Here is a 26,701-nt window from a genome sequence, read left to right on the forward strand (position 1 = left end):
TATTTGTCATTGTTGGTACAACGAAATTTGTTAGGAACATCACCACTGGCATACAACATAAGATATAACATGTGCAAAATAATAATGTCAATAATAATAGTAATATAGTAATAAAGTAATAAAGTATCAGTGTCCCAATGTCCCAATATATAACATACCATCATGAGATGTAACGAAAGGTTATTCTATAACTTAGTTACATGAATACTGGCTGAGCGTCTCACTCTTAGCGCCCTGAGGTCCCTGGGATGTTTTCCGGTTATGGAAATCGAACTGGGAAGGGTGAGTGTGACCATTTCCGGCGTCATATAGGGAGACGCATGGGAGTGGCGTGGTCACGTGCAAGTGGGTGCATTTGTTTGTTTCGTGTGCATGCTAGGTGCGTGGAGATAAGAGGTTATCTCGATATGGCAGAGCGAGACGCTCAGCCAGTATTCATGTAACTAGGTTATAGAATAACCTTTCGTTATACTTTTAAATCTGGCTGATGCACCAATTATGTTGGGAAACTTTAAGAGTTTGTGGGAGCAGTGTACCACTTTCTACTGGTAGATTAATTATCTCAGTCTGAGCCAATTACCTTAACAATTTATTCTTAAAATGATGAGTACTGTATCAGAAACCTCTCTATTTCTGATAAAAATATCCACATTTTTTAATGGGTTTTCCTGAACATTGGATCTGTGTTTCCGCTGTCTTCAGGCAGGGGTTGAGGGGGATCCAGTGGCTGGCAAGCGAGGCCTGGAGCACGGCCTCGGTCCTCTCCGCTCCCGCCCGGTACCGCCCCATCCTCCAGGGCTCCATGGGCTTCGCCATCCGCCGAGGCCACATCCCCGGGCTGCGAGACTTCCTGGTTCGCCTGCACCCCTCCAAACCGGACGCTCCAGAGGACCCCTTCTTGCCGCGATTCTGGGAGGAGGTTGTGGAAAATTCCTTTCATGGCCTTTTGATAACACCCTCTGTCCTGGACCCTCATTATATTCCTTTTGTTAACACCTCCTTCCCCCTGTCCCGTACCCTTATTATATTCCTTTTGTTAACACCTCCTTCCCCCTGTCCCGTACCCTTATTATATTCCTTTTGTTAACACCCCCCTCCCCCTGTCCCGTACCCTTATTCTATTCCTTTTGATAACACCCCCCTCCCCCTGTCCTGGACCCTCATTCTATTCCTTTTGTTAACACCTCCTTCCCCCTGTCCCGTACCCTTATTATATTCCTTTTGTTAACACCCCCCTCCCCCTGTCCTGGACCCTCATTCTATTCCTTTTGATAACACCTCCCTTCCTCCTTCCTGTGCCCCTCACCCCCTCCTTCCTGTGCCCCTCACCTTTTACCCCTATCACCTGGTCAATCCCTTCCCCCGCCCCCTTCCTTTGTGTCAGATAGTTTCTTTATTCGTTTTTTTTTTTTAATCCTCTCTTTCTCGGAGTTTTCTTCCCGTCCCAATTTAGTCGTTGTGCCAATTCCCCCCCTCCCCTACCTGTTTGTTGTGCGCATGTTCTCCTACTGGTCGGTACAAGGGAATCCTGAAGTCATCCGCTGAGCAAGCGCCCAGACCTGACCTGACCTGTGGACCTGACGCTGTCCACAACGCCAGATTCCCACCCATGACTTGCCCTCCCCCTAACCCAGCCAAACGGGTTAGTATAGCGGTCAGCCCAAGCCCCAAGCAATGCTGACTCCGGGAGTCGAGACCGCAGCCTCTTGCATTGGTGACGAGCGCAATCTCCTCTACGCCACCTGACCGCCTTCTTTATTAGTTGTTGTCATACAGAAATACAGAATACTTTGTATGAAATGCTTCTTTCTGTTTTGCTCCTGAGAGTGTGCTAGATAAGGTTATAAGGTGACCTGACAAAGAAAGTCAGGGAGCTTACCAATTCTCCTGGCCAGAGAACGTCTAGTCTTCTACCAAACTCCTAAACTAACTAGTATTCGATTTACCATGTTTTAAAAAATAGATTTGTATCAACCAAGATGATTTGATCACATACTTACACTAGGGTGACCAAACGTTCTCTTTTGCCCGGACATGTCCTCTTTTCACGCCCTGTCCGGGGGGTCCGGGGGGGGGGGGTTTATAAATGCATGAACATTTTCTGGTTTTTCAGTTTCAGTTTCAGTTTCACGGCATTTTGCGAGCGTCTGAAGGCTCAGGCTGCATTTATTGCCGAACATATAAATTACCAAATTAAAGCACTATTTGTTGCCGTTCGAATGCCATCTCACTCGACAAAATCCGTTAATCGGTTCTCGAGTTACATGCCTATGTCAGGCGAGCGTCTTTTTACGCCAGATTATCACCCCGGACTCCGAGAAGCATGCAGCTGCATAGCCGCAGAGCCAGCGGCGCTCTCAGGGCCGCACTCTGATGGCCGCGTTGTGAGGGCCGCTCAGCAGCACCACCCACCCAATGGCTGAATTGCCAATGGCTGAATTGGAGTATTGCACTGTGCGGGCACAGCTGTGAGATCTGCGTGAGGCCAGAGGATGTACATACTGTATGAGTAAATTAACTATACTTTTGCTCACACAATATCTTGAATGAATGCGTTTATTTATTTCGAACATAAATTGAAAATAAATAATAATAAAAAAACAAGTAAACAGATTAAAAAACAAACAAGCAGCAGGAGTAGGATGAAGTGTAAACGTATGTATTCCCCCTTGATTGATTGATTGAAAACTTTATTAACAGATTGCAGAATGGGTACAATACAGTACGGCTCAATACACACAATTGTTAAGGGGATGCAGACCAGAGAAAGACTTTTGTCTTGTTTACATCGGGGTCCCCCATTTTCAATTCATCATAACACATATATGACATAGTGACATACAGATAGACTATTCAGTATACCTTCACACTCTATTATCTTATGCAACTCATATTCACTCCACAAACTGAAATATACATACATTGTTGAATGAACAGCCTGTTTCTTGAAGTTAGACTCTCCTCTAAATTGTAACCCCCCTCTCTATGAGAAGCATGCAGCTGCAGGGCCCATACTATTGCGGACTCCCGAGGCTCCAGAAGTCAATCATCCGCCGATTGCGAAAATGATTGGTCAGCGTTGTAATTTGTAGTCAACAATGAGTGTACAGCTTTCCAGTGATATCCCACGTTGGGGTGTGCGAATCAGGGATCTACTGTAGGTGAAAATTGACAAATGAAGACAGGATCAAGTGATACAAATTCAGAATGAATTTATTTGGATGAGGAAATGGAGCGATGGAGAGCTTTTTTCTTGGCAGACTGTTTACCCGGATGTCTCCTAGAAGACTCCTTTTTGAACAGATTTTTATAAAATGTGGACCTGTAGCTACTACATAAGACTTCAGGCTATGGATTTGCTGTGTTTTCCAGCTTATATAAAAAAAAAATATATATATATATATATATATATATTATTTTGGAATATTGCAACTACTACACAAAAACGTACACAAGTTGAAGTTCAACTCAAGTTCAGCCCTATGTTACTCATTAGCACTAAAAGTGATTTTTCTTTATTGTGTAAGAAACGTCAGAATGTTATCTTTCAAAAGAGACCAGGCGTATGCGTGTGCTAAGCATAAAGTATAAAGATAAGCTTTGCAAAAAAAGTATGCAGTCCTCAAGTTCAAGTGTAAAAAAAAATATTGGCCACTTTTCTGGGCGCATGTTATGTGTTTTTATTACATGGCGTTTTCACATTCGCCGAAATGCTTGCTTGTGATTGGTCAATAGCGCGCGTCAGAGGTCCGTTATCACACAATAATGACCGCTGTGGGACAATAATGACCGCTGTGCGCAGCTGTTCGCAATCAAGCCCACTACAACACTGTATCAGTGCTGCTCAGCATATGCACAGCTGCACTCAGTCATGCAATCAGACCACAGACCTGCCGGCTGCCGATAATAATAATCACTTTATTTGGGCTGACAGAGCCACAATCTAGTCGATGAATTAGGTATATTGTTAGTAAGTTAGCCATGTAATAAGCGGGATAATGTATAGCTATACTCGATCATTGTCGCAAAATAATTGACCTTCACTGACGTTTAAAACACATCGGCGCTGCGGCTCGGTATTTTAAACTCTGTGTCGGTCAATTATTTTGCAACAATGACCTCGTAGCTATACATTATCCCTTACACATTTGGGATATTGAAACCACTACAGAAAAATGTGAGTACACAAGTTCAAGTTCAACTCAAGTTCAGACATATGCTACTCTATTTCATTAGCACTAAAAGTGATTTTCCTTTTTTGCATTAGTAACTTCAGAATGTTATCTTTAAAAAAAGACCAGGCTTATGCATGTGCTATAGGGAGGTGTAGTCTGACGTCACTTTGGACCGCCCGCATGGTCCACCCGTTTAGGGATTTATCATTGGGAAAATGTATTATCGGCTATTGTAATAATTCTGCCTCATGAACATTGGCAAGCTTTCCATTTTTGCACAAAATGTGTTCCCTTCTATCACTAACATTATTGTTTAAGCCAGACCAGGCTGCAGAAACAAATGAGTGGGGGGGGGGGGCATAAAATGTTCTCGGGGGGGGCACAATGGTTTTTCAACACAGGTTCCCTTTTATATGTTTTTTGGTTGAAATAAAATTCAAGGTAATTATTTTAAGATTAATTGCTAATTGTTTCATGTTGAGCTATAGATTGTGGATGAATACACAGAGAAAGGTACACCATGCCAATGTTCATGCTTTATTTGTTTTAAACGAGACGATTTACAAATGTGTCCATTGGAAAATGTACAGTGCAATTTCAAGCGAGGTGGACCAGCCGGAAACAACAATGACATAACCACTACACCTCCCTAGCTATAAGCATAAAGTATAAAGATAAGCTTTGCAAAAAAATATGCAGTCCTCAAGTTTAAGTAAAATAAATTGCCACTTTTCTGGGTGCATGTTAAGAAGTTAAAACAATAAGGCATCTTTGAGTAAACTTTTAGTAGAGATTCAAGATTCAAGAGGTTTATTCATCACATACATACACAAGACATATAGTGAAATGAAAGTGACCATGCCCGCTTCGATTGTGCAAAGTATCATTAAGTATCTCGAGGCTGGGGCCAGCATGTCCTCTTTTTTGGAAATCAAAATATGGTCACCCTAATTTACACAGTAACCTCTCCTGTTTCCACGACCAGGTTTTCGGGTGTCGCCTGGCGGAGGGGGCCGGTGGGAGTAAACCTCTGTGCACCGGCTCAGAGGAGCTGGGGAGCATCAGGAACATCTACTCGGACGTGTCTCAACTCAGGATCTCCTACAACGTGTATAAAGCTGTGTACGCCGTGGGCCACACGCTGAGAGCCATGAGGAGCTGCGAGCCGGGGAGAGGACCGTTTCCACTGCAGGCCTGTCCTGATGTAGACAGCATACAGCCATGGCAGGTACTGTCTTTATTTTATTTTATTTTATTTTATTTTATTTTATTTTATTTTATTTTATTTTATTTTATTTTATTTTATTTTATTTTATTTTATTTTATTTTATTTTATTTTATTTTATTTTATTTTATTTTATTTTATTTTATTTTATTTTATTTTATTTTATTTTATTTTATTTTATTTTATTTTATTTTATTTTATTTTATTTTATTTTATTTTATTTTATTTTATTTTATTTTATTTAACCAGGCAGGTCAATTAAGAGAACAAATTCTCATTTACAATGACGGCCTGGTGAGAGGACCAAAGCTTGTGATGCTAAAACAATTGTTTTGCAATATATATAATATATATATATATATATATATATATATATATATATATATATATATATATATATATATACATTTATCTTCTCTCTCGCAACAGCTGCTTCATTACCTGAAACGGGTGGAGTTCTCCAACTCCGATGGCGATGAGGTCAGCTTTGATGAGAACGGGGACCCGGCTGCCATGTACGACCTGGTGAACTGGCAGCTGGGGTCCAGTGCAGAGATGGAGTTTGTCACCGTAGGCAGGTTTGACGACAAGAAGCTGCAGATACAGGAAGGAGATATCGTGTGGAACAGCAACCAGACTGCAGTAGGTGGCCTGTAGAATCACAACATGGATTAGTACATGTTGTGTCCATTGTGTGTGTGTGTGTGTGTGTGTGTGTTCTGACAAGTGTGTGTGTGCAACTTCTGATTATGTGTGTGTTTGCGTGTGTGTTCTCATGACGTGTGTGTATGTGTTGTCTTCTGACCCGAGTGTATGTGTGTGTATTACATGTGTATGTGTGTGTGTGTTGTGTTTTGACCTGCATATGTATGTGTGTGTATGTATTCTAATTACGTGTGTATGTGCGTGTGTGTGTTGTCTTCTGACCTGAGTGTACAGTATGTGTGTGTGTGCGTGTGTGTTGTCTTCTGATCTGTGTGTGTGTGTGTTGTCTTCTGAGTGTATGTGTGTCTGTTGTGTTGCGTCTGTGTGTGTTGTGTTCTGACCTGTGTGTGTGTGTGTGTGTGTGTGTGTGTGTGTGTGTGTGTGTGTGTGTGTGTGTGTGTGTGTGTGTGTGTGTGTGTGTGTGTGTGTGTGTGTGTGTGTGTGTGTGTGTGTGTGTGTAAGTGTGTGTGTGTGTGTGTGTGTGTGTGTGTGTAAGTGTGTGTGTGTGTGGAGAATTATCCGACGTTTTTTCCAATATATTTATCATTATTATCCTTCATTATTATCATGAGTAACATTTATTGTATACATTTATTGCATGATTTAATTATTATCTGGTGCCGCCTAGTGGACGCACTTTGGAGTACGTATTGCGACTCTGAGCAGGTAAGCTGTCTCTGCGCAGGCGCGTTGCGCTATTTAAGTGACACTCTCAGTCTAGACTGTAAGGTGAAAAGCCCTGTGGGCGAACTCTTGACTGGCCAACGGTACGTAGCATTATATGCGCCGTTAATATCCGCATTTCTCTTTAATTCATATATCTAGTTATTAACTAATGCCGTTTGTTTTCCTTTCCTGTGTATAGGTAAATAATCTGACTATAGACTGACTAACGTCTGACTATAGACTGACTAACGTCTGACTATAGACTGACTAACGTCTGATTGTACGTTGCTGACTAAATGCTGACTGAATGTACTAACTGACTTAATGGAAACACTGACTACATGCTGACTACAAGCTATTGACAATAGACTGGCTAACGTCAGACTGAATGAACATGCAGACCAACTAATGTCTGGCTACACTAACCAGAACCGGTTGCTAAATTGCAATTTAACAAACTATCAACAGAGGCGACTTGGTTGAACATTACCGATACCACTTCGACCTCTACTAACATTATCCACTAATGCTTGGATGTAAGCTACTACCAACTATCAGCTACAAGCTAAACCCCTTGTTAATTGACCACCTGGTGATTATTGTAACAGAGGATGAGTTGGATGCTGGGCTTCAAGGTCCAAATAAACGAACATTCTTATAAAGTCCGAATTGTTTCTATGGTTTAAGAAAAGTCATTTCGCCCACACCCTTCCAAGGGGGACATCTACAGTAGTTGACTCATTGACTGAGACTGCTAGATAATTGGACAATTATTTACCGCACGCGCCCGCGATGAGACGGGACGGACGGAACGCAGAAGGAAGTGCCGCGTGGGATACCCCTCAACGTCAAGGTGGAACCAGGACGGAGTGGATACACACGACGGGGCACATTGGAGAGGACGCGGTCAGCTCAAGGGAAGTGAAACGTTGATGTTGACTGCTTACTGGGTTGGAATCGCCGTATTCCGCCCACATGCTGGTTGCTTGAAGTGGTGGGGTCGCCGAACTCCATCCAATGTTAATGCTTAACGCTAGCCATTAGCCAACCAATGCTAATACCGCTAGCTACCAATGCTAATACTGCTAGCCACCAATGCTAACGCTGTTAGCCAAAGACTGCTAACACTGCTAGCTGCCAATGCTTAACGCTAGCCATTAGCAAACCAATGCTAATACTGCTAGCCACCAATGCTAATGCTGTTAGCCAAAGACTGCTAACACTGCTAGCTGCCAATGCTTAACGCTAGCCATTAGCCAACCAATACTAATACTGCTAGCCACCAATGCTAACGCTGTTAGCCAAAGCTGCTAACACTGCTAGCTGCCAATGCTTAATGCTAGCCATTAGCCAACCAATGCTAATACTGCTAGCCACTAATGCTAACGCTGTTAGCCATAGACTGCTAACACTGCTAGCTGCCAATGCTTAACACTAGCCATTAGCCAACCAATGCTAATACTGCTAGCCACCAATGCTAATGCTGTTAGCCAAAGACTGCTAACACTGCTAGCTGCCAATGCTTAATGCTAGCCATTAGCCAACCAATGCTAATACTGCTAGCCACTAATGCTAACGCTGTTAGCCAAAGACTGCTAACACTGCTAGCTGCCAATGCTAGCCATTAGCCAACCAATGATAATACTGCTAGCCACCAATGCTAACGCTGTTAGCCAAAGACTGCTAACATTGCTAGCCACGAATGCTAACGCTGTTAGCCATAGACTGCTAACCTTACTAGCCAAAGAATGCTAACACTGCTGGCCACCAATGCTAGCTAAAGAACATTATCATTGACACCCCATGCCTTGGCTGTGTTGAATCAAGCAACTACGTTGTTGCTCCAAACGCTGTGAACATTATCATTGACACCCCATGCCTTGGCTGTGTTGAATCAAGCAACTACGTTGTTGCTCCAAAACGCTGTGAACATTATCATTGACACATGCCTTGGCTGTGTTGAATCAAGCAACTACGTTGTTGTTCCAAACGCTGTGAACATTATCATTGACACCCCATGCCTTGGCTGTGTTGAATCAAGCAACTACATTGTTGCTCCAAACGCTGTGAACATTATCATTGACACCCCTATGCCTTGGTTGTGTTGAACTAAGCAACTACATTGTTGCTCCAAATGCTGTGAACATTATCATTGACACCCCATGCCTTGGCTGTGTTGAACTAAGTAACTACATTGTTGCTCCAAACGCTGTGAACATTATCATTGACACCCCATGCCTTGGTTGTGTTGAACTAAGCAACTACATTGTTGCTCCAAACGCTGTGAACATTATCATTGACACCCCATGCCTTGGTTGTGTTGAACTAAGCAACTACATTGTTGCTCCAAACGCTGTGAACATTATCATTGACACCCCATGCCTTGGTTGTGTTGAACTAAGCAACTACATTGTTGCTCCAAACGCTGTGAACATTATCATTGACACCCCATGCCTTGGTTGTGTTGAACTAAGCAACTACATTGTTGCTCCAAACGCTGTGAACATTATCATTGACACCCCTTGCCTTGGTTGTGTTGAACTAAGCAACTACATTGTTGCTCCAAACGCTGTGAACATTATCATTGACACCCTATGCCTTGGCTGTGTTGAACTAAGCAACTACATTGTTGCTCCAAACGCTGTGAACATTATCATTGACACCCCTATGCCTTGGATGTGTTGAATGGTGTAAATACGTGGTTGCTCCAGACGCCGTAACCTATACTATGAATGGATTAACCAAAGGCTGAAACAGTGCTCATTTACTCTATCCTACTTGTTCACTCTCATTGTGGCCATTACCAGGTTTCAAGTGAGTGAAGAAGCTGTAGCAGTGCTCACAAACTATATCCTATTTGCTCACTCTCATTGTGGCCATTACCAGGTTTCAAGTGAGTGAAGAAGCTACGTTGACCCACTATACGGTCCCAGCATTATCTCCTGCTTGGAGCAGTGTCATTGTAATCACTCTGCTACACGCCAACTGTACGAACTGTGCTTCTGACTGTTAACCTCATTGTTTAATACTGCCTGCGACCAGCGACTCAGCCGCAAGAGAAGCTCCAGTTGGGGCAACGTCTGACTGGGACAAGATGGAAGGTGTAGATGTGGAGGAGCTAAAGAAGAGGCGTACTGCGGCGCAAACTGCTTTCACAAGGAGAGCCAACCAAGTAGCTGACAATGTTGACACTGCATCGCTAGCGGAGCTAGTCAACGACAAGAAAGCTCTGCAGATAGAGTTTGCGAAGCTCGTTGACACGACAGGGGACTATATTGGAGCATTGGAGGAGGCCGACGGAACTGCGCATGCTACTGTGATGGCCGACGCCACAGCAAAGAAAGATGGAAGCAAGCAGAGGAAAATGACACTAGAGAAGAAGATCTTCTCGGAGGTATGGTCCCGCTTCGTTCAACCATAGTTAGGCCCCCTTGAAGCGGAGTTTAAGGAGGCCTTGGAAGAGGCAAAGAGGCTCAGCACCCAATGGGCACCCCAAGACAAGAGAGCATTGGAGGGGAACAAATTGGAGAGAAGACTCAACGCCTTCGAACAAATGATGAGAGAGTGGAGACACCTTCTTCCAACTCCCAACATATCTGAATTAGAAAAGCGGTACAGGCACTTGGACGAGGAAAGAGCAGCACTGATGGACAAGTGGTCGACCCTTCTAGAGCCTAGGGGAAAGGGTGACACTGGATGTGCTTATGAGGGTGAAGAGGATATAAGGACACACAACATTGAAAGGGGCGGTGAAGTAACCAGCCCACTTGATATTTCAAACGATGTTTTGCAACGTGCCGCGGAAGCTAAACCCTCCCCGTCCACCAACAGCAAAAGTGAAGTCCTTCACATCCACTCGTCATCCCCTCAGCCTGACAGTAGTCAAATAGAGGGCGCTTCCAAAGACTCTCCCTTACCTTTCGGGAGCCACGAGGGGGCCCCGTAAGAAACCCATCTCCAACTTGGAGCAAAGACCACAAGAAGTGGACCTCATGAGTATACCGACAGGAGTTCGCTCCCACGGGTAAGACAACCCGGCAGCGAACCCTATCTCTACCAGAGCGCTGACCTCGCTATCATGCCTCAGTTACGAGGTGACCACGCCACGCGCAACGCGGGAAGGTCTCGCTCACCACAGAGCCTACCAGGGGGCCCGACCAAAGATAAAGCTCGCCGCCATCAATCTGCCCAGATTCTGTGGCGACAGAAGGACCTATTGGCGCTGGCGGGATAATTGGGAGGACCTCCAGGCTTTGGCCGAACCATCAGGATTGCCTGTATGCAAATTATATCACCTTCTTGACAGCGTAGAAGAGCCACTGAGAAAGAAACTCTGGCTAGATCGCTGCAGAACAGCGGACGACGTTTTCAGGCTCCTGGACAACCGCTTTGGAGACAGGAGCACAACCGCAAGTCTGATCCTCAAAGGTCTGGAAGACGTGCCTCCAGTACGGAGTAACCAACCTAGGCCAATGATTGACCTGGTCCAGGCAGTGGAAACCGCACTGTACGACTTAAAAGACCTTGGGATGGAGGACGTGATCAAAAACCACCTAACTGTTGCCGCCATAGAGAGAAAACTGCCTATAGGCATGAGAGAGAAGTGGATCTCCTATGAGCGTGACCCCGCGAATGGCGTCACTCCCGCCAGTTACTTTGACAGACTCTTGTCATTTCTGAAAGGACAAGAAAGGATCCTCGAGAGGCTAGCACAGTTGGAGATCGGAGCCACCCACGCTGGTGAAAGACCAACCCAGCGTGAAAGGCTGAGCGACAGGGGAGGTGATAGACGGTCATTTACAAGAATGACAGCGAGCGAAGTAAGAAGAGAGCCCCAGAGGGACTCGTGCACCATGTGTGGAGAGGAAGCACATGGGAAAAGACTGTACTTCTGCCCAGCCTTCAAGAAGGCTAAACTACTGGAAAAACAAACCCAAGTGAAGAAAGCTGGAGCTTGCTTCAAATGCCTCGCTTATCACGGGGCCAAAGGCCCATGCGAGAAAAGATTCCTCTGTAAAAAAGTGTGTAAAGGGGGGCGGCCCTGTCAACCATCATTTTCTCCTCTGCTCCAAGACACAGAGCAGGAACGAAACAACCAATGAGCCCGGCACTCGTAAAGGGCTCTGAGGCCTTACGGCTGAGCAGGAGAAGGTGGTCACAGAGTTAAAATTGACAACGCTCCAAATGGAAGCATTCAAGAAAGCCTTCACGAACAAAGCGACCTCCCAAGTGTACGCCAGCAAGAGCCTGTTGGACGAGAGTGGCATAAAAGAATACCCAGTCCTCATGATGCTCATGGACGTCACGACAAGAGGAGGAGACTGTGTTGGAGCTTTGATGGACCTCGCCTCCGACACCAACTATATCACACACAGAGCCGCCAAGAGGCTCGGGCTGGCCGGCGAACCTATCACACTGGTCGTGTACGGTGTTGGGAAGATGGCAGTCAGAGTCGATACCAAGAGGTATGTGGTGGCAATAAAAGTATGCACCCCGAAGGGGACCTTGAGAGCCCACGAAATGCTCTGCTACGGCCTTGAGGACATCGCTAAAGTAGATAGAGTGGTGAACTCCGAGAGACTAGAAAAGTTTTTCCCATGTGTCAAGCCAGGAGAATTGACCCGGCCTGATACAATTGATCTGCTCATTAGCACCCGGGAAGGTCGCCTGGCCCCACAAAGAATGGAGAGAGCCGGTGATCTGGTGCTATGGGACGGCCCACTGGGCAAAACTGTGAGCGGTGCGCATCCGGACCTCTTCGAAGAAGTAAAAATGACCATGCGTCATTCATTGACCCACTTCGCGCGCTCCTTGGGAACAACCATCAAGAGAGAATGCAAAAACCTCACGGTAGACTTAACCAAGAGGAAAAGCATGAAAGAGGCAGTAACTGCCACAAGCAACAAGGAAATCTTCGACTGGCTGAAATGGGACAGCATCGGAGCAGCCTGTGACCCCATCTGTGGGGGATGTCGCTGTGGCAACTGTCCTCCCGGAGGAAAGGAAATGACACTGGCTGACGAGCGGGAGCTAGAGATCATCAAGGCTGGCTTGACCTTCAAGGAGAAAGACTCGCACTGTGGGGACTCCCACTGGGATGCAAAGTACCCCTGGAAGGAACAACCAGCATCTCTCCCTAACAATCGCCGAGCTGTGGAGTCGACCTTCTTCAGGACAGAGAAACGCCTTGAGAAGGACCTTTCATGGAAAGTAGCCTATACCAGGCAAATCCACGAAATGGTGGAGAGAGGAGCTGCCGTGAAACTAACTAGATCCATGATGGACCAATGGAAAGGAGCAGTATGGTACGTGAGTCACTTGACCGCACTGAACCCACACTCCGTCACCACTCCAGTACGCATCGTCTGGGACAGTAGCCAAGAATACAGAGGTGTAAGCATGAACAATATCCTACTGAAAGGTCCTGATGTGCTGAACCAAATCCGTGCAGTACTCCTCAGATTCCGAGAGGGAGAACATGCAGCCATCGGTGACATCAAAAAGATGTATAACTCAGTGTGGCTTGAAGAGGAGGAAGTTCATGTACACCGTTTTCTATGGAGAGACTCACCGCAAGACGAGATAGAAGATTACGCCGTCGTCAGGGTGAACATGGGAGACAAGCCGGCCGGATGCATCGCCCAAGTCGCTATGCGAGAGACCGCATACCTCCCTCGGTTCTCCCACCTGACGGAAGAAAGATCTGTCATTGTGGACAACAGCTACATGGACGATCTCCTCGTATCACACAATGACTCTCACAGACTGGAAGAGATCCTTAAGGGGGTCGAAGTCATCTTGAAGGCAGGCGGCTTCCACCTCAAACCCTGGGTCCGATCTGGTCACAGTGGGAGGCATGACACCCCGGAGACCAAGCCAGAGACACTAGTTCTACCGAACCAACTTAAGGAGGAAGATAACAAGGCTTTGGGAGTCGGCTACCTTGTTCAGGAAGATAAGCTCTTCGTAATGGCGTCCATCAACTTTTCCCGGAGAAGGCAAAAGATGTGGATGGAAACAGATCTAGCCGAAGAAAATATCATAGAGAGGACGCCTAACCCTCTGACACGCCGAGTTCTACTCAGCCAAGTCGCAGGACTGTATGACCCGATTGGTCTCGCAACTCCACTCAAGCAGAAGGGAGTGGTCCTAGTGAGAAGAGCATTCCAGGAGGCTGGAAAAATTACCAAGGACACTTGGGACCAGCCACTATCAGAGGAGCTCCAAAAGAAAGCAGTGGAGTTGTTCAAGGAATATGCTCGCCTGAGCCGCGTCACATTCCCAAGAAGTATCACGCCCGCCGGGTGGTTGGGCAAGCCATGGGGGATCACGTTCTCAGACGGGAGCTGTGATTCCTATGGCGCAGTACTGTATCTACGATGGGAGATGTCTGGGGGAGCAGTTGCCCGGCTAGTGGAGTCAAAAGCGAAACTGGCCCCTCTTGATCTTAGAGGTGATCCAGTAAAGGCGGAAATCTGCGGGGCGGTGTTCGCATCCCATCTAAAAAAGTATGTGCTTAAACATGGAAGAATCAAAATCGAAAGGTGGTTCCACTTCGTCGACAGTCAGACGGTGCTGGGAGCCATCCAAAGAGAAAGCTATGGCTTTCAGACATTCTTCGCGAATCGGGTCGGAGAGATCCAGAAGGCTGGTCCCGTCACTGATTGGTGGTGGGTACCAGGAGAACGCAATATTGCTGACCTGGTCACAAGAGGCCACTGCTCCCCAGAGCTACTCGGAGAGAATTCTGCGTGGCAGTGCGGCCCTGACTTCCTCGCCTACCCCGAAGAGGAATGGCCAATGAAATCAGCCTCAGAAGTTTCTACCGCTGCGAGAGACGCAGTAAGCAGGCTTCAAAGAAAGGCCTTCACAGTTGCTATCACAAGAGCGCAAGCAAAGACAATGCTTCCCCTTGCCAGCTCAGAGGAAGGGAAGAAAACAGCCACAAAAGAAGAATCAGATATCATTATCTCGCCAAACAGAAGCCCTGACAAACTTTGGGGCGGGGCTCTCGTAGGCCAGATAAACCCAAGGAGATACAGTTCTCTCAAGACACTCTGCAACGTCGTCGGCTTCATCCGAAGGGCACTGAAGTTCTGGGCGACAGTAAAAACCCGGAAGGCCCAAACGACGAAAGCACGTTTGCCAACCCACACATTGTTAAAGTGGGAGGCATTAACTGTAAATGAACTGCAAAGCGCATTCAGAGAACTATGCCTGGCCGCACAGGAAGGCGCAGAATTCCCCGTGACCACACTAGACAGACTTGTGGTCCACAAAGAGGAGGACTCCAAACTTTTGCTGTGCCACGGCAGAGTTCAAGCCATGGCCAAAGAATGGCCTGGGGTGCCCTTACTTCCCTACAGGGAATGGGTGAGCATCCTCCTGGCAGAGGAAGCTCACAGGGCAAACCATGAGGGCATTGCAGGAACCCTTTTGCGCATGAGAGATAAAGCCTGGGTTGTGCAGGGGCCAAGAGTAGCCCGAAGCACAATTGACTTGTGTATACACTGACGAAAGAACAAGGCAAAAATGTGCCGTCAAATCATGAGCGAACTCCCCCCGGAGCGCACAGAACCGGCCGCACCATTCGAGTATACCACGTTGGACCTCTTTGGTCCCTACAGGATCAAAGACTCAGTGAAAAAGAGAACAAGTAAGAAAGCCTGGGGAGTAGTTTTCTGCTGCATGGCATCCAGAGCAATACATGCCGTCATAGTGGAAGACCTCTCGACTGAAGGTTTCCTAAAAACATTCCAACGCTTCACTGCATTGAGAGGCCATCCTAAGAAGCTCTGGTCCGATAAAGGGACTAATTTCGTGGGAGCAAAGCCAGCGCTGGAAGAACTTTATAAGTTCCTAGCAAATATCTACAATAACAAAGTACAGAAGAAAGCCGCAGAGTCTGGTACAGATTGGACTTGGGTGTTCCACCCCGCTGACTCTCCTCATAGGAATGGTGCGGCTGAAGCAGCTGTGCGAGTATTGAAAAGAGCACTAAGCAGCATAGGCGAAGAAGGGAGCCTCACGGCCCTGGAGTTCCAAACCCTCCTATACCTTGCTGCCAATCTATCAAATGAGAGGCCTATTGGCGCCAATGCCCAGCTTCGGGATGGCACCATTGAGGTCATCACCCCCAACACTCTCCTACTGGGACGTGCAAGGCCCCGTGGAGACCCCGGAGGTTTCGAGTCCGCTAGCTACCCCTTCGTCCGTCTGAGAGCAATCCAAATTGAAGTGGACAGGTTCTGGAAACGATGGAGCCAACTGGCGGGACCAGAACTCTTCGTCCGAAAAAAGTGGCACACTCCCGCTAGGAATGTCACTGAGGGGGACCTGGTCTGGCTTGCGGACCAGAACGCACTCAGAGGCCAGTTTCGACTGGGCCGAGTGATAAAGACTCACCCTGACCCAAAGGGTGTCATCAGGGACGTGGAAGTAAGGACTTGCCAAAGCCTTCCCGTTACCGCCGGTCATCCCAAGCGTGATCGTCACGTCGGGGTGTGCCCCACCACCGTCCTCCACAGGGACGTCAGGAGGTTGGTGGTACTTCTACCTTTCGAGGAACAATGACCAAAAAAGGACGTCTAGAGTCGCCTTGTTTCTGGCAAAAAGGGACGTCGAAAGTCGCTTTGTTTCTGGCACAAATAACGTCGAAAGTCGCCTGTTTCTGCCGCAAAGGACGTCGAAAGTCGCCTGTTTCTGGCACAAAGAAGGACGTCGAAAGTCGCCTGTTTCTGGCGCAAAGGACGTCGAAAGTCGCCTGTTTCTGGCACAAAGAAGGACGTCGAAAGTCGCCTGTTTCTGGCGCAAAGGACGTCGAAAGTCGCCTGTTTCTGGCACAAAGAAGGACGTCGAAAGTCGCCTGTTTCTGGTGCAAAGGACGTCGAAAGTCGCCTGTTTCTGGCAGGATTGAGGACGCGAAGAATCACCCGATGCCGATAGTACCTGAGTAGTTTTCGCGGGAGCCGCTTGTGCTACCACCGTAAATGCGGCATAGTTTAATTCTTCGTACCCCTGTAAAGGAATAATAATATAGACAGGGATCACTTATATAGTTTGAATAGTTTTAGGAGCCTGACGTTCAGAAAACTAAGTGGGAGGTGGAGAATTATCCGACGTTTTTTCCAATATATTTATCATTATTATCCTTCATTATTATCATGAGTAACATTTATTGTATACATTTATTGCATGAGTTAATTATTATCTGGTGCCGCCTAGTGGACGCACTTTGGAGTACGTATTGCGACTCTGAGCAGGTAAGCTGTCTCTGCGCAGGCGCGTCGCGCTATTTAAGTGACACTCTCAGTCTAGACTGTAAGGTGAAAAGCCCTGTGGGCGAACTCTTGACTGGCCAACGGTACGTAGCATTATATGCGCCGTTAATATCCGCATTTCTCTTTAATTCATATATCTAGTTATTAACTAATGCTGTTTGTTTTCCTTTCCTTTGTATAGGTAAATAATCTGACTATAGACTGACTAACGTCTGACTATAGACTGACTAACGTCTGACTATAGACTAACGTCTGATTGTACGTTGCTGACTAAATGCTGACTGAATGTACTAACTGACTTAATGGAAACGCTGACTACATGCTGACTACAAGCTATTGACAATAGACTGGCTAACGTCAGACTGAATGAACATGCAGACCAACTAATGTCTGGCTACACTAACCAGAACCGGTTGCTAAATTGCAACTTAACTATTAACGAACTATCAACAGAGGCGACTTGGTTGAACATTACCGATACCACTTCGACCTCTACTAACATTATCCACTAATGCTTGGATGTAAGCTACTACCAACTATCAGCTACAAGCTAAACCCCTTGTTAATTTACCACCTGGTGATTATTGTAACAGAGGATGAGTTGGATGCTGGGCTTCAAGGTCCAAATAAACGAACATTCTTATAAAGTCCGAATTGTTTCTATGGTTTAAGAAAAGTAATTTCGCCCACACCCTTCCAAGGGGGACATCTAGTTGACTCATTGACTGAGACTGCTAGATAATTGGACAGTGTGTGTGTGTGTGTGTGTGTGCGTGTGTGTGTGTGTGTTGTGTTCTGACCTGTGTGTATGTGTGTGTTTGTGTGCGTGTGTGTGTGTGTGTGTGTGTGTGTTGTAATTCTGACCAGTGCAGCATGCGTGTCCCCTCTCCTTCAGACCCCCCTGTCCGTATGCAGCAGCATCTGTGCCCCCGGCACGCGGAAGGCCCTCCAGCCTGGCGTCCCTGTCTGCTGCCATGACTGTGTGGTCTGTGCAGCTGGGCAGGTTAGCAATCAGACAGGTGAGGAGAGGACCGACGGGGCAGCGAAAAAGCTATACATTATTGTAAATACATGCGTTGAATGTGTCTGACTCCCACCTAAACTGCACGGACTACAACATATGACATATATCACAATATCTATTGTAGTGTATAATATGACTGAGGGCATTACAGACCCACATCTGCCCCTTTGATCACACTGCCTACTTGCCCAGTATATTCAGAGTTAATTATATTGTTTACACTTTACACTGCCTATTTTAACTTTTCTACTGTACTATAATAGTATTGCCTGTATTTATGTCTTCTACTATTACCCTGCCCATACCTCCCCTCCCCCCTCCCCCATGCTCCTATGATGCCTGAATTTCCCCCAAGGGGATCAATAAAGGAATATCTTATCTTATCTTTCCTGATGAATTGAAAATGGGGGCCCCCGATGTAAACAGGACGAAAGTCTTTTTCTGGTCCGCATCCTCTTAGCAGTTGTTTTGTATTGAGCCGTACTGTATTGTACCCATTATGCAATCTGTTAATGAAGTTTTCAATGAATCAATGAATCAATGAATCAATGAATCAATCAATCAATCAATCAATCAATCAATCAATCAATCAATCAATCAATCAATCAATCAATCAATCTTAAGACGACTGTCTCTTTCCCACCAGATGCCATAGAGTGCACGCGCTGCCCGCCGGAGTTCTGGTCCAACGCGGAGAGGACAGCCTGCGTCCCCAAGCGGGTGGAGTTCCTGTCCTACCAGGACACCATGGGTGTCGCCCTGCTGGCCGCGGCCCTGTTCGGCGCTCTCTGCACCTGCGCGGTCGTCCTCGTATTCGCCCGTCACCGAACCACTCCCATCGTCAGGGCCAACAACTCTGAGCTGAGCTTCCTGCTGCTCTTCTCCTTGACCCTGTGCTTCCTGTGTTCTCTCACCTTCATCGGCCGGCCCTCCGAGTGGTCCTGTATGCTGCGACACACGGCGTTCGGGATCACCTTTGTCCTCTGCATCTCTTGTGTTCTGGGGAAAACTATAGTGGTGCTGATGGCCTTCAGGGCTGCTGTTCCGAGCCGTAATGTCATGAAGTGGTTTGGACTCGCACAGCAGAAGGCGGTCATTACCCTGTGTACACTGGTTCAGGTAAGGATACAAAGAACAACTGAGGGGAAAGGATGCATCTAAAATAAATCAATACAAAATAACTGCCGTAGGCAGTTGACAGATTCATTACTTTCACACCTGCAGCTGTCACCCAGCCTTTTAACTGTAATGTGCCTGTCCTGCTTCCAGTATACCCATTTGTAATTCTATTTGGTTTGTTTGATGTGTGCTTTAAGTATTCCCCTTACCTCCGTGATGTATGTGCCATCTGTCTCTTTTCTATTTCATTATTAATTGCAAATAATACATTTGTTCTTAATTGACCTACCTGGTTAAATAAAGGTTACATGAAAAAATGTAATACAACATTTAATAAAAACATTTCAAATAAAAAAATATATAAGACATTGTATAAAAAAAAAAAGTATAAAAATAATTCTATATATATTTTTCAAAGTGACCAACAATAATTATTCGTCCATAAACACTAGGTGGTCATCTGTACAGTGTGGCTGGCCGTGGCTCCTCCCACCCCGCTGCGCCTGATGCCTCGGGAGAGCGCCGTGGTCGTCCTCCTGTGTGACGAGGGCTCCGACCTGGGCTTCTCTCTGGTCCTGGGCTACATCGCCCTGCTTGCCTCCCTCTGCCTCGTCCTGGCCTTCCTGGCCCGGGGGCTCCCCGACAACTTCAACGAGGCCAAGCTCATCGCTTTCAGCATGCTGATCTTCTGTGCCGTGTGGGCGGCCTTCGTCCCCGCCTACGTCAGCTCCCCGGGGAAGTACTCCACGGCCACCGAGGTGTTCGCCATCCTGGCCTCCAGTTACGGGCTGCTGGCCTGCCTGTTCGCCCCCAAGTGTTACATCATCCTGCTGAGGCCAGAGAAGAACACTAAGAGACACCTGATGTCCACGGTCGCTGGCAGGTTCTAGCGCATCGTCCTCTCTCCCGGGGAATACCATGTGCTCCTCCCCTAGAGTTCTTGAAAGCGTAGATATACTGCAGTGTTTCCCACAGATTCTCATAGTTTATATAAATGGACTTCATTTATATAAGTTTCAAGTTTCAAGTTTCTTTAATAGTTGTCATACAGAAGTACAGAATACTTTCATACAAAATGCTTCTTACTGTTACGCTCCAGAGACTGTGCTAGACAAGATAGTATCAAATAACATAGTATAGCATGTAATTTAGAAGTAGAAAATGAGGTCACAGTGTTCAGTATAGACATATGTACAATGTTCGATGCAGAATAGACGTAACTGAGTTACCATATAATATACAATACTATGCAGTGTACTAATGTACAGTACTATATAGTGCAAAGCAGAAATGGGATGAGGTACAATTTAGGTACAATTTACAGTAAGGTGTACGAGTTGTAGTGCAATCCTTCATCAATAAATATAAAGTGTGGGGAGTGGGTGCTACAGTGTGTTTGTTTAAAGTGGGTGTGTGCTATAAAGTGTGTGGAGTGGGTGCTACAGTGTGTTTGTTTAAAGTGAGTGTGTGCGTGTGGATGTGTGTGCTATGTGCGTTTGATGGTTGTTGTTGTGTAGTGTTCATTATTCGTTTAGCAGCCTGATGGCCTGGGGATAGAAGCTTCTTCTGAGTCTGTCTGTGCTCGCCTTGAGACTCCGGTATCGCTTGCCTGACCGCAGCAGTTCAAAGAGGCAGTTGTTCGGGTGACTGGAGTCTTTAATGATTCTCTTAGCCTTGCCCCTGCAACGCTTGTTGTAAATGTTCTGGAGGGTGGGGAGCCCCCCTCCAATCTTGCGTTCGGCTGAACGTGTCACTCTTTGTAGTCTGCTTCGGTCTTGTGCAGTGCTATTCCCAAACCAGGAGGTGATGTTGCCAGTCAAGATGCTCTCTATTGTACATGAGTAGAAGTTCTTAAGGATCTTCTGACTGACTTGGAACTTCCTTAGTCGCCTGAGGAAGTAGAGGCGTTGTCGTGCCTTCTTCACAACACTGTCAATGTGTGTGGTCCATGTCAAGTCCTCGGATATGTAGGCTCCGAGGTACTTAAAGCTGTTGACTCTCTCAACCGGTGCCCCGTCGATGCTGAGGGGGCTGTAGTCCTTGACCCCCGACCTCCTGAAGTCCACAATCATCTCCTTTGTTTTGCTGACGTTCAGGGAGAGGCTGTTTTCCTGGCACCATCCCGCCAGGACCTTGACCTCTTCCAGGTAGGCCCTCTCGTCGTTGGCAGAGATCAGGCCCACCACCACTGTGTCGTCAGCAAATTTGATGATTGTATTGCTACTCCGCTGAGCCACACAGTCGTGTGTGTACAGGGAGTAGAGGAGGGGACTCAGAACACAGCCCTGGGGGGCCCCTATGTTGAGGGTGATGGATGAGGAGGTGCAGTTGCCTGCTCTCACCACCTGGGGTCTGCCCGTCAGGAAGTCCAAGACCCACTGGCAGAGGTCATAGTTCAAGCCCAGGTCCCTGAGCTTGGCTATGAGTATGGAGGGGACTATGGTATTGAATGCCGAGCTGTAGTCGATGAATAGCATTCTCACATAGTTCCCCTGCCTCTTGTCCAGGTGTGATGCTGCTGTGTGCAGCACATGGGTTATGGCGTCCTCCGTGGACCTGTTGGGGCGGTATGCAAATTGCAGGGGGTCCATGTTGATGGGGAGGGAGGAGCAGATGTAGCCCTTTACTAGCTTCTCAAAGCACTTCATGGCTATGGAGGTGAGAGCTACAGGGCGGTAGTCGTTGAGGCAAGCAGGCTTGGATTTTTTGGGTACAGGGATAATAGTGGACTTCTTCAGGCAGGTGGGGATGACAGCCTGTTCTAAGGACAGGTTAAATATGTCAGTGAATACCGGGGCCAGTTGGTCGGCACAGACTTTTAGGACGCGGCCGGGGATGCCGTCCGGACCTGCTGCCTTCCTGATATTCACTTTTTTAAAGGTCCGCCTCACCTCATGCTCTGTTACCCTGAACACTGAGTCTCCATCAGCAGCAGACCCCCCCCCCCCCCCCCCCCCCCATTGCCGTGGCTTGTGGGCTGGTGTTGTTATTACCAGCATCAAACCACGCATAGAAGGTATTGAGGTCATTTGCTAAGGAGATGTCACTGTTCAGTTTGAGGGAGGCGCCTTTGTAGTCTGTCATCATTTTGAGCCCCTGCCACATAGCTCTAGAGTCAGCCTGTTCAAACTGGAGTTCAATTTTATCCTTGTAGCGCCGTTTGGCCTCTGTCACTGTCCTCCTTACGTTGTATCGCGCCACCTTGTGGTCATTCATGTTGCCTGCCACTAGGCCGTCGTTGTATGCTTTGGTGCGCGCTCTCAGAGCTTCACGGACGGATTTGTCTACCCAGGGTTTTTGATTTGGGTAAACTCTCATTGTGGTAGTGGGGATTGTTTCTTCCACCAAAGTACGAACATAGTCCAGAACTGTCTCCGTGTAGACATGAATGTTATCTGTGTCGCGGAACACGCTCCAGTCTGTGCAGTCAAACGCAGCCTGGAGCGTCTCCTCTGACGTCAAATCCCATTTCTGCACCTCTCGCGAGACTACGGGAGTGCTTTTGATTCTCTGTTTGTACTTTGGTGAAAGGAAAATGGACGCATGATCTGACTTACCAAAGCCACAAGCAGAATGAGCCTTGTATCCACCCTTGAATTGCGTGTAACAGTGATCTAGGATGTTACCGCCTCTGGTGTTACAAGTCACATGCTGATAGAAGTCAGGTAATACCTTTCTCAGATTGGCGCTATTGAAATCACCCACCACTATAATGGCGGCGTTAACGTTCGCCGCTTGGATTTTATTTACCTCGTCGTGGAGTCTGGAGAGCGCGACATTATTGCTGGCTTGCGGTGGAATGTACACTCCTACAAGGATGATCGCCGTTAACTCCCTCGGGAGGAAGAAAGGACAACACTTGATGGTTATATATTCCAGGTCTGGGCAGCAGTGGTTCGATAATTCCTTCACGTTAGCTGGATCGCTCCAATTGTTGTTAAACATGAAGGCAATACCTCCTCCACGTTGTTTGCCGGACAATGCTGATCTGTCCTTGCGGTGGATGAAGAAGTGGTCGGCCGGTTGTATGGCGTGGTCTGGGACGTCCGGCGTCAACCACGTCTCGGTGAAGCAGAGAACGTTACAGTCTCTAACGTCTCTTTGGTATTGAATCCTTGCTCGGATGTCATCCAGTTTATTGTCAATTGATTGTACATTGGCTAGCAATATACTGGGTAGTGGCGTTCGGTGTCGTCTGGATCTCAGCCTGTTACGGATCCCAGCTCTCTTCTCTCGCCGCCTGATGATTCCTTTGTTCCTGGGGTCAAGACCTGGTCCTGGTGTTCTCAGGATCTCAACAGGCCATTGCTGCGGTTCGGAAAGCTGATTCAGGGAGTAATCCAATCGGTAAGTTTCCCGTAATCCGATGTCTATAAGTGACTGACGGTCATACACATTAACCCTTAGAAGTCAACGGGGCTTATTGCTCCCGTGGGTGGAGAACAAAAGAATTAGAATCTCTCACAAATGCTCAGGAAGTCCCGTTTTTCAAAAATCTGTAAAAATAGAACAAAGACAATTTCGAGTGCATATAGTGTAATCTATATGTATCCTTACTTGCTAAACATAATACGACTTGTAAATATGTTTAATTCTTGCTCAATTGTATAGTTCTAAATATCCCTGTATTCCCCCGAAACTACAACGCGTCACGTACATGCACGCGCGCACACACAAACAGCGCATAGGTGTTAAATGCACCTACTGTTGGTGCAGACAAAACTCTTAAAACTATAAATATTAACAAATACCAGATAAGATAAGATACCAGATAAGATAAGATATTACTTTATTGATCCCCTTGGGGAAATTCAGGCATCATAGCATCATGGGGGAGGGGGGAGAGGAGTTACAGGTAGTAGAAGACATACAGGTCACAGAATTATAGTACAGTGGAGAAGTACAAATACAAATAGAATAAAAGGCAGTGTAAACAATATACAATATAGTTAACTCTGGACATGCGCATATGGGCAACAAGGTGCGAGATGAGGGTATGCACTATGCCCTCTGTTATTTTGCCCTACAATAAATATGGTTACAATTACAATATATAATCTAAATCTAATATAATATATAGTCTAAAGAAACGAAATGCTTAAATGCTAATATATATATAATCTAGTAATCCAATAGTCTAAATAGAATCTAATATATAATCTAAAATGCTAAAAGGCTAAATGCTAAATATGCAATATATAATCTGATAATCCAATAGTCTAACTCTAATCTAATATATAATCTAAGAATGCTAGATGCTAAGATGCTAAATGCTAAATACATGCTCTGATGTAGTATACAGTATTCACATAAGGTGCGGTATCCATAATGTAAGGTAAGTATATTGTTCTTTGGCGGAGGCGACGGTGTAAGGTGCCGACCTGCTCATCGGGGGCGGGTTTGATTGATTAATTGAAAACTTTATTAACAGATTGCAGAATGGGTACAGTACAGTACAGCTCAACATACAATTGTTAAGGGGATGCAGACCAGAGAAAGACTTTCGTCTTGTTTACATCAGGGTCCCCCATTTTCAATTCATCGTAACATATATGACATACATGACATACAGATAGACAGTACTGCTACATCTATACATTTATGACATACCAGATTTGCAAATACAGTACTGTTTTTGATACAAAAAAGAGTCCAGAAAAAAGAGTATATACATTTGACGTAGAAACTGTACATTGGATTGGGTAGGTGGGGGGGGGGTGGGGGTGGGGGGGGACTGTACATTACATTGGAGGTGGTTGGGTGGGGGGGGGGGGGGGGGTTGGGTATGAGTGGGGGGGGGGGGGGGTTGGGTAGGAGGGGTGGGTGGGGGACACTGTACAACTGTACAAACAAAACTGTACATTGGAATATTGACAAGACCATACTTGGTAATTTACTGTACATTGGAGGGGGTTGTGTTCGGACATTTACAGGGGCCAGTTTCGAGTTGCAGTCTCCCTTAGGTGTTTTTTGAGAGTGTTTTTGAAAGTGGGTAGTGATTCACATTCCTTTACAGCTTTGGGTAGGGCGTTCCACATTGATGTGGCATAATTGCGAAACGTGTTTAGTCCCTTGTTTGAGCCGAATCTGGGTTTAACATGATTTGTGGAGCTCCCTCTGGTGTTGTGATCGTGGTATTCACTGACCTTTGGGAAGTATTTTGACATGTACATGAGTACCTTGGTCGTGTAGTGTATCTTGTAGACCAGGCCCATTGCAAGTTGCTGTACTCTGTCGTCTACTCTAAGCCATCCTAGGTTGTCAAAGTGGGCAGGGGTGAGGTGGGTTCTAGGAGTAAGGTCAAGCAGTAGTCTGACCAGTTTGTTTTGAGATGTTTGTAATTTTGTTTTTAGCGCCTTTGAGGTGCTTTGGTACCATGAGGTGCAAGCATAGTCGTAGTACCCTTGAATGAGTGCTCCTGCCAGAGTCTTCTTGTAGGGGGTTAAGTGTCTTTGCTCAAGGACACATTGACACGCTGCCCTGGGAGGAGTGGGAACCGAACCGGGAACCTTCCGATTACTGGATGACCGCTCTTTCCCCCCAGTTTGTGGTGGGTGGCGGCAACCTGGATAGGATGAGATACACAGTAGTGAAAAAGATAAAAATACATTTACTGTATTTGACATCATTCTGATATTGCGGTGGGCCTCTGCAAGTAAATCTATGTAGATGTACAGCCATTACAGCGTCGTCGTTATCCCTTTCAGGTGTACCCCCCCCCTCACAATTATATCACGGTGACATACTTCCGGCTGCTCTCGTCTCTCTACCATCTCCTGCTGTTGTAGGACATTGAGTCGACTATTAATAGATGGCTCCTGGCTTCGTCTGTGGTTCATGCAGGCTGTGGTTCCATTGACCAAGGCCTTTCTAATCTACATTTATCTCTCAGATAAGGCTTGGATTTGGGTGGATTTTTTGCTAAAAACAAGCTTAGAATCTCAGATCAGGTCACCCGACGTCGCCAGCGCGCTCTCCGCAGCCTCCGGACATGTTTAGCAATCTGGCCTTTTAAAAATTAAAAATTTAAAACATAAAATCCTTTGGTGAAACGCAATTTCCCCATTAACCCCACATGCAGTATCAAGGGGAAAAAAGGAACATGTGCTTGTCAAGATGACAATTTACAATTTAGTCATTTAGCTGATGCTTTTATCCAAAGCGACTTACAGATTGTGAACAATGTGATCAGGAGGGGTACATCTCTGGCAGCTAAGGGTCAGTCACAGTGGCATTGTTCATGAAATAATATGGAGCTTGAGTGTTTTTGTTTGAAGAGATTTAGTCGACGGCAGCAAATTGGCCAGGTTTCAGCTGTATCCTGACTGTGGTGGGGAGTTCGTTCCACCATTGTGGAGCGAGGACTGAGAATAGGCGGCTTCTCTTTGATGACCCCTCCAGGAGCTCGGATAGGATCTCAGGTGGCCAGAAGATGTAGAACGGCAGGGTCTTGAGGGTGTGTAGTTACTTAGAGACCATTGACCGGTGGTAGGCGGTAGGAGCCGTT

The 26,701-nt window shown here is 46.5% G+C and overlaps 1 protein-coding gene across 1 annotated transcript in view; it reads left to right on the forward strand.

Moving 5' to 3' along the window:
• LOC311225807 (extracellular calcium-sensing receptor-like) overlaps window positions 1-20,084 on the forward strand; it is a gene marked incomplete at its 3' end in the record, with an annotated part of 67,331 nt that extends 47,247 nt beyond the window's left edge. The window contains exons 6-11 of the mRNA XM_084311201.1: window positions 703-919; window positions 5,161-5,403; window positions 5,830-6,042; window positions 17,947-18,070; window positions 18,722-19,194; window positions 19,647-20,084. Coding sequence (XP_084167327.1) covers window positions 703-919; window positions 5,161-5,403; window positions 5,830-6,042; window positions 17,947-18,070; window positions 18,722-19,194; window positions 19,647-20,084 — 1,708 coding nt within the window. The remainder of the gene's footprint in view (window positions 1-702; window positions 920-5,160; window positions 5,404-5,829; window positions 6,043-17,946; window positions 18,071-18,721; window positions 19,195-19,646) is intronic.
• Between the last annotated feature and the right edge of the window lie 6,617 nt (window positions 20,085-26,701).

This window comes from Notolepis coatsorum (genome assembly GCF_963971535.1).
Source record: "Notolepis coatsorum genome assembly, chromosome: 1".
Classification (NCBI taxonomy): Eukaryota; Metazoa; Chordata; class Actinopteri; order Aulopiformes; family Paralepididae; genus Notolepis; species Notolepis coatsorum.